The sequence below is a fragment of the Ochotona princeps genome, chromosome X, assembly GCF_030435755.1.
Source record: "Ochotona princeps isolate mOchPri1 chromosome X, mOchPri1.hap1, whole genome shotgun sequence".
Classification (NCBI taxonomy): Eukaryota; Metazoa; Chordata; class Mammalia; order Lagomorpha; family Ochotonidae; genus Ochotona; species Ochotona princeps.
Window position 1 is genome coordinate 69,895,465 of NC_080865.1, and position 7,510 is coordinate 69,902,974.

General features: G+C 41.2%; 1 protein-coding gene across 1 annotated transcript; it reads right to left on the bottom strand.

Annotated features, from left to right (window-relative positions):
• Positions 1-1,883: 1,883 nt before the first annotated feature.
• Positions 1,884-7,243, bottom strand: SERPINA7 (serpin family A member 7). Its single transcript, XM_058659150.1, is given in 8 exon segments — positions 1,884-2,162; positions 2,593-2,713; positions 3,798-4,059; positions 5,379-5,615; positions 5,618-5,670; positions 5,672-5,787; positions 5,789-5,969; positions 7,164-7,243. Coding segments are annotated over 8 exon segments (1,329 nt in total).
• Between the last annotated feature and the right edge of the window lie 267 nt (positions 7,244-7,510).

Here is a 7,510-nt window from a genome sequence, read left to right on the forward strand (position 1 = left end):
CAGATATTATCAGGAGTCTCATTTTACAAAGAAACACAGTACAGAGTTTAGATATCTTCTGCAAGATCACAAAGCAATGTAAGTAGTAGCCAAGCCAATGTTATCACGTAACTTCAGTTAAAATGAATAAGTTAGCAATCAATTTTATTTACAACAAGTCATTATCCTTCTCTGGTTTTCCAATTTCTCATTTGTGAAATCAAACTGTGAACTATACCAAGAATAAGCAGACCTCCGTGGAAATGGGTCTAATAAGAAAAAAGTAGCATATTTGTGGTGCACATATGTTTAAAAACATACATTTTGATTTCAAATTTAAAACACAACATCAGCAACAGTGTTTACACACTTGCTACGGTTTTTCTGAAATCAAAGAGCTTCACCTTTGGGCTAGAATTTCACACACCACATCCTTAGGCCTAGGTGCACTATTTATGTAAACCAAACACCAAAACTGTAGTTTTTAATATATATTGTCTGAGATGAAATATATTTGATGGGTGGGGATGGTTCATTGATGAATCAGGGTATAATAAAAGTATCAGCCTTAAGCAAGAATAGAGACAAACAAATTAATGAAGAGATGCCTACTTGAATAAGTGTGACCAGAATGCAATATTTAGAAAGGAGTCCTGGGCCCGGCGGCGTGGCCTAGCGGCTAAAGTCCTCGCCTTGAACGTGCCAGGATCCCATATGGGCGCCGGTTCTAATCCTGGCAGCTCCACTTCCCATCCAGCTCCCTGCTTGTGGCCTGAGAAAGCAGTTGAGGACGGCCCAATCCTTTGGAACCCTGCACCCACGTGGGAGACCCGGAAGAGGTTCCTGGTTCCCGGCATTGGATCGGTGCGCACCGGCCCGTTGCGGCTCACTTGGGGAGTGAAACATCGGAAGATCTTCCTCTCTGTCTCTCCTCCTCTCTGTATATCTGACTTTGTAATAAAAATAAAATAACTCTTTAAAAAAAAAAAAGAAAGGAGTCCTACTAGGACATAGAATAGTTATGTGATATGTGAATTAATAACTTGACTTATATATTATATTGAGTTATATATTACATTACCACGATGGATACTTTTGGTGGGAATTGATCTTTGTCTTTATTATCCCATGATCATTAGGTCATGAAAGCTAAAACCTTACCAGTAAACTCTGTCTGATTCAACCCTGCACTGAGAGTACATTTATTCAAACTGGCAAGGGAAGTCTGGGTAAGAGCGAAAAAACTACTCAGATGAGGTGGAGGGAAGGAACTTTAAAAAATCAAGTATCAGCTATTGCATTTGAACTTTTTTATATTTATTAATGTTATTATTGTAATATTCTGGTATAAGAAACTAGTTGTGTTTCAATTCTCTCCTAGAAAGCAAAGTAGGTTACACTTATCAGTCCAGTTTTCTTGTAGCTAACTGGAAGGAATTCTGGGGAATATTCCAAAAAAGGCTTCTTGGGCTGTGAATAAGAATGGATCACAGAGTGTCACAAGATTGCCTCTTTCCACCAGAAATGTAGCTTTTTCAGGGTGCCTATTCAAGAGAAGGCCTATCTTTCTTTTAAGATTTATTTTTATTGGAAAGGCAAATATACAGACAGGAGAAGAGACAGAGAGGAAGATCTTCCGTCCGTTGGTTCACTCTCCAAGCGGCCGTAACAGCTGGAGCTGAGCCAATCCAAAGCCAGGGGCCAGGAGCTCTTCCAGGTATCCCACATGGGTGCAGGGACCCAAGGCTTTGACCCGTCCTTGACTGCTTTCCCAGGACACAGACAGGGAGCTGGATGGGAAACAGGGTCGCCGGGATTAGAACCAGCGACCATATGGGATCCCAATGCTTTCAAAGCGAGGACTTTAACTGCCACATTATCATGCCGGGCCCAAGAACGCATATCTAAGTCCACATCAGACTATACTGCTTATTTATTACAATTAAAATACACCGACAAACTGACGAACTGTTTCCCAACCAAATTTGTGTTGGGTCCACAACTTTCCCTAGAAAGAGAATGCCACTGCTGTTTTTCTCCAAAATCATCATCAGGAGGGATCTATCAAATCAGCAAACAGGGTGAAGGAGAGTCATTTTGGGCTGATCCAGAAATCAGACTTCAGCAATACACACATCTTTGGTTCCCTTTTCATCAATGTGCAACACAGCCTTGTGGGCAACCTAAAGTGGAGGAACAGGCATTGTTAGTTCCTTGAAAATATGTATGAATTGTTTTGGGAGGTTTGGAAGTAGGAAAGGAAAAGAATGGATGCGTCCACCCCTTTGCTGTGCTGTGTTGATGGCACTTGGATATGAAGGCTACTACTTGGTTACGTGTGGCCAGCCAATTACTCTCCGATGATTTTAGAAATAGCTGATAGGGAATTCCTCCATTCTTCCGGGGCTGCTGGCTCCAAGAGTCAATTTGCAAGCACCCACTCCATCCCACCTTACTGAGAACTGTATCTTACTATTGTCACTATTGATCAGTAAGCCTTTCTATTAGAGTCATTCTAAAGCATAAGAATCAGAAATGGAAGAAACTACGGCAATATTTATTTGGAGAAATGGGAATAATTTTAGAGCAATTATGGCCTAAAAGGCTTTATACAACATCCCCAAGTATCAGATTCATCCTTGATAAAGTGAGAAATACACCCTCATGGAAGACAGTACAGAAATTCCTCAGGAATCTGAAGACAGAGCTACTATATAGCTCAGCCATCCCACCCCTACAAATTTAGCCAAAGGAAATGAAATCAGTATGAGTTAGCTGTACTCTCATTTTTATAACAGCTCAACTTGCAGTAGCTAAGATATGGGATCAACACATACGTCCATCAACTAATGACTGGGCAATGAAATTGTGGCATATATACACAACAAAACACTATCAAGTTGTATAAAGAATGAAATTTTATCTTTTAAAACAAAATGGATGCAATTGCAGACCATTATGCTTAGGGAAATAAGCCAATCACAAAAAGACAACTATCATGTTTTTCCTGATCTGCAGAAACTAACATACAAAGTATAAGAAAATTATATATATATATATAAGCAAAATTGATATTTTGAGGTTTGACGATTATTTATCTCTACACTCCTGAGGAACAGTAGTTTCTCCATATGTTTGTTGAATTCTTTGTTTAGTAGAAGGTTAAGCTTATGATTAGAAAGTAAATTGAAAGTATATCATTGCAAAAACTAAAAGAAAGGAAGAGAAAGGGTGGAAGAGAGAGAAGGAGGGAGAATAGTGCAGGAAGAATCATTGTGTTCTTAAAACTGTATATATGGGCCCAGCGGCGTGGCCTAGCGGCTGAAGTCCTCACCTTGAAAGCCCCGGGATCCCATATGGGCGCCAGTTCTAATCCCGGCAGCTCCACTTCCCATCCAGCTCCCTGCTTGTGGCCTGGGAAAGCAGTGGAGGACGGCCCAATGCATTGGGACCCTGCACCCACGTGGGAGACCCGGAAGAGGTTCCTGGTTCCTGGCTTCGGATCGGCGCGCACCGGCCCGTTGCGGCTCACTTGGGGAGTGAATCATCGGACGGAAGATCTTCCTCTCTGTCTCTCCTCCTCTGTGTATATCTGGCTGTAATAAAATGAATAAATCTTTTTAAAAAACTGTATATATGAAAGTTGTTTCCTTTACATAAATATAGAAAACAAAGTTGAGTTAAATTATTCTCAATGGTCACTTTTTGTTTTTCTCAATGTACTCTAGTGATCCTCAGCTATTAAATGGCCTGTTGAATCCAGTCCCCCATGTACTATTATGCCCCACCTCCACTCCTCATAGTCTCTAACATTTTACCCATTCTTCAGTAACCGGTTCCATTTCTTCAGTTTTTTTAGGTGGCATGGCTGCTTCCACCCACTCTGTCCCTCTTTGGGGAGGATTAGGAGAGCTAGAGCATTCTTGCTGTAGTCCATTTGCAGCACAGTGCAGTTCAGTTCTCCGTCCACCAGGTGGTGGTATTGTTCTATCTGGTGCATCATGGGCACTACTGTGGTCTTGTCCACTAAGTTAGCACTGACTTCTGTCTTGGATAGATCAAAATAATTTGCCCACTGTGTTTAAAATTCAGAGAAGAGAGAGGTGTACTTTTTTAAAGGAGTATCAATCCAAATGGAACTTTTTCTAATAGTTATCTTGCCCAGTAATTAAGATACCACAAAGGTAGGTATTTACTATAAAACCAGTTTTACAAGTGAGTAACTGAAGATCAGGAAGGGAAAGTCATTTGACATGGTTATCAAACATCAGAACCCAGGGCAATTAGACTTCATAGCTTGTATTACAAACCAAAATCCTTAAGTTAAATCCACCAGACCCATAGGTTACTCTTCCATAAGAACACACAAGGTGGGCCCGGCGGCATGGCCTAGCAGTTAAAGTCCTCACCTTGAAAGCCCCGGGATCCCATATGGGCGCCGGTTCTAATCCCGGCAGCTCCACTTCCCATCCAGCTCCCTGCTTGTGGCCTGGGAAAGCAGTCGAGGACGGTCTAAAGCTTTGGGACCCTGCACCCATGTGGGAGACCCGGAAGAGGTTCCTGGTTCCCGGCTTCGGATCGGCTCAGCACCAGCCGTAGCGGCTCACTTGGGGAGTGAATCATCGGACAGAAGATCTTCCTCTCTGTCTCTCCTCCTCTCTGTATATCTGACTTTGTAATAAAATAAATCTTAAAAAAATATATTAAAAAAAACACACAAGGTGAAATTTAAAAAATCTGTTCTGTTGTTTTAGTCGTCTACAGGTTTAGAGTTTATAGCTTAAAATCATTCATTCTCCGCCAAACATGGCTGACATATGCTACAGAACTAGAAGAATGAATTTTGCACAGAACTTTGAGAGAACAGTCACATGATTCATGTTATAAGCACCAACTTTTTTAAATTGTTATTTTCCATTATACAGTCACAGGTATAGGGCTTGAATGAGATGATGTGTGTAAACCGCAAATGTAACACAGTATCTACTACATAATAGGTGCAAAATATTTGTTAAAATATGGTCAAGTGTGTGCAAAAAGTAAGGACCACTGTGGAACTTAAGTGCAAATCAGTCTACGTCCCAAGAACAGGCTTGTCCCACCTCACTAAACCTTTTAAAAGACATAATTCTCTAACCAAACACAAGGAGAAGCTGGCTGACCATTTTAACCAGTGCCTCTGCAAGTATGCGCTCCACAAAAATTTCCTGGGCTCATTTTCAGAGCTATGCTTTCTTCCTGTTAGGGCCAATACCATGCAAAGCAACATCCAAAGAAAGAGATCATCATGGCATGAGGGACACTCACTTACCTTAGTAACAGAAAACCACTGGCATCCCACCCTGAGCTCCACCAGAGTATCTGTACATTAGACTCAAAATTGACACCTTAAAGCACTACTTCAAAATCCATATAATTCACCAAGACCATGATGCTGTTTGGTTGCAGGTCTTGGATTAGGCCCACAATTTTCCCTTTGGTTTGCTTCTCTCCGTGACTGTTGATTTCCTGCTGGGCTGAAGAAACATTGGAGAAGTCAGTAGAAAAGATTTCAGTCTTATAGATGCTCTTGATATCATCCAAGAAGCTTGCCAGTAGTCTCAGCTGTTTCCAAACGAAGAGGGCATTTCCCATCCCAGTTCCTTCTTTGGAAAACTAGGTGAACAGATCAGATATCAAAAGCTCTGCTCTCTCTGCCATGGGGGTGTCTGTGAGGTTAAACCCCAAGTCCTCCAGAATTTGTGGTTGAGTTGTGGAGCAGGCTCCAAAGGAAAGCATGGCTAAAGCTACAGAAATGCTCACGGAGGACAAAGATGATGTTGTGACCTGGGGTCTCCATGATGACCCTCCAATACAAGTTAAGTGCAAAATCAGCATTGATAGATACCATCTTATAGAGAGTGCAATCTTGTTGGGGTGAATGGCAGATGGTGACTTTTTTTGCAGGCCTGTTAGGTGGCACACACTGGATTGGATGGATGAAATGTCCTCTGAGCCAAAAACACAAAAATGCCCACATTGATCAATTTTTAAAAAGTGGCAAATACTTGATGATGTGCTCATATGGGACTGGATAGCAGTCCTTCTCTCTCTCCTAAAAACATAATGATGCATCTAAAATGGGGCCACAAAAGTAATGTCATTGACTGAATCAGATGAAACAGCAAATATGTAAAAATATTGAAGTAGATTAAATTTATGGAATTTGAATCACCCTTTATTTGAAAGGGAGGCAGCCTTTTGGAGAGAGAGTAATACTTAGGTAAAAATAACACTTTCTTTCCTTACGTTATTCTCTCTAGAATACAACTTTGGATTACGTTTTATTTAAAAAAAATTTTTTTTTGCATTTCCCTAACAAAACTGTGTGAGATGAGAAAATTCCTATATTCAGCTAAAAGACAAAATAACAGCAATAAGTATAAGATATGATTAGGTAGGATGGAAGGCTGGTAGCTTATGTACAAGGTTGTGAGCTAAACTTAATACACACAAACCACAGAAGCCTTGGAGATATTTTGAAATAGCAGGAAAATTAAAGTGTGACTTTCTGTATTTTAGATATTTCTCTCATCTTCGGATATTCTACAGAGTCATATCTAAGTTTTAACACAGCCTAATTCAATTATTCTTTTTAATTGTTAAAGTGCAAGAAAGAAATAATGCTAGGTACACTGAGCATGAAAAAATTAACACAAAAAAGCAGAGAAAGTCAGTCAGCTGTGGGACTCCAGTAAGTGGTAAAAGCAGAGCCTTATGGAGCCAAGCAGGGCTCCTTACTCCACTCATCATCATTTTCCTGAGTGATCACATCCTAGAAACTCAACCTGACACTACATGTCCATAGTCCAGATTGCTCTCCTGAATTTTTAGCCATTTTATTCAACTGCCTGTTGGATATATCCACCAGGATGGTTCACACATGCTCCCAACCCCATGTGAAAGTCTCTGTTTCCAAACATGAACACATCAGCTCTTTTTGACGCAGTGTGCTCTTTCATCTTCATTCCGTCACTGTCTATGGAGAACCCTATGCCAGAAACTTTAGATTAATCCTAGGGGCCTCCTTCATGCTCATCCACACATATAGTGAACCATAATGCCCTTTGCAACCAACCTCCAGGGTACTTCTCAAAGCACACCCCATGGCTGATGCCACTGCCTCATTTCATGGCCAGAATTACTGTGTCAGCTCTGAGTGGGTAGCAACACCTCCTCTCTCTTCCATCCCAAACTTCCCCATTTCCACCACTCTAATGTCCATATTGTTACCAGTGTCCTGTGCCTGATAAAGTTAACAAGCTGCTAGAAGGTCAACTGTCAGGTGATCACTCTTAAACCTTGGCCCTTAGAGCTAGGAATCTGGAGCTGATGTTGATTTCAGACTCTGAGCTGCTGATAGTGATGGTCAAAGTTCCCAAAAAGGTGGGGGGGAGAAGTACAGCACATGCCCAAGAAGCCACCAATATCTCAGAGAGCAACACCTTGCTATTTTTATAACATGCCCTCTATTGCAAAACTGGAACACTCC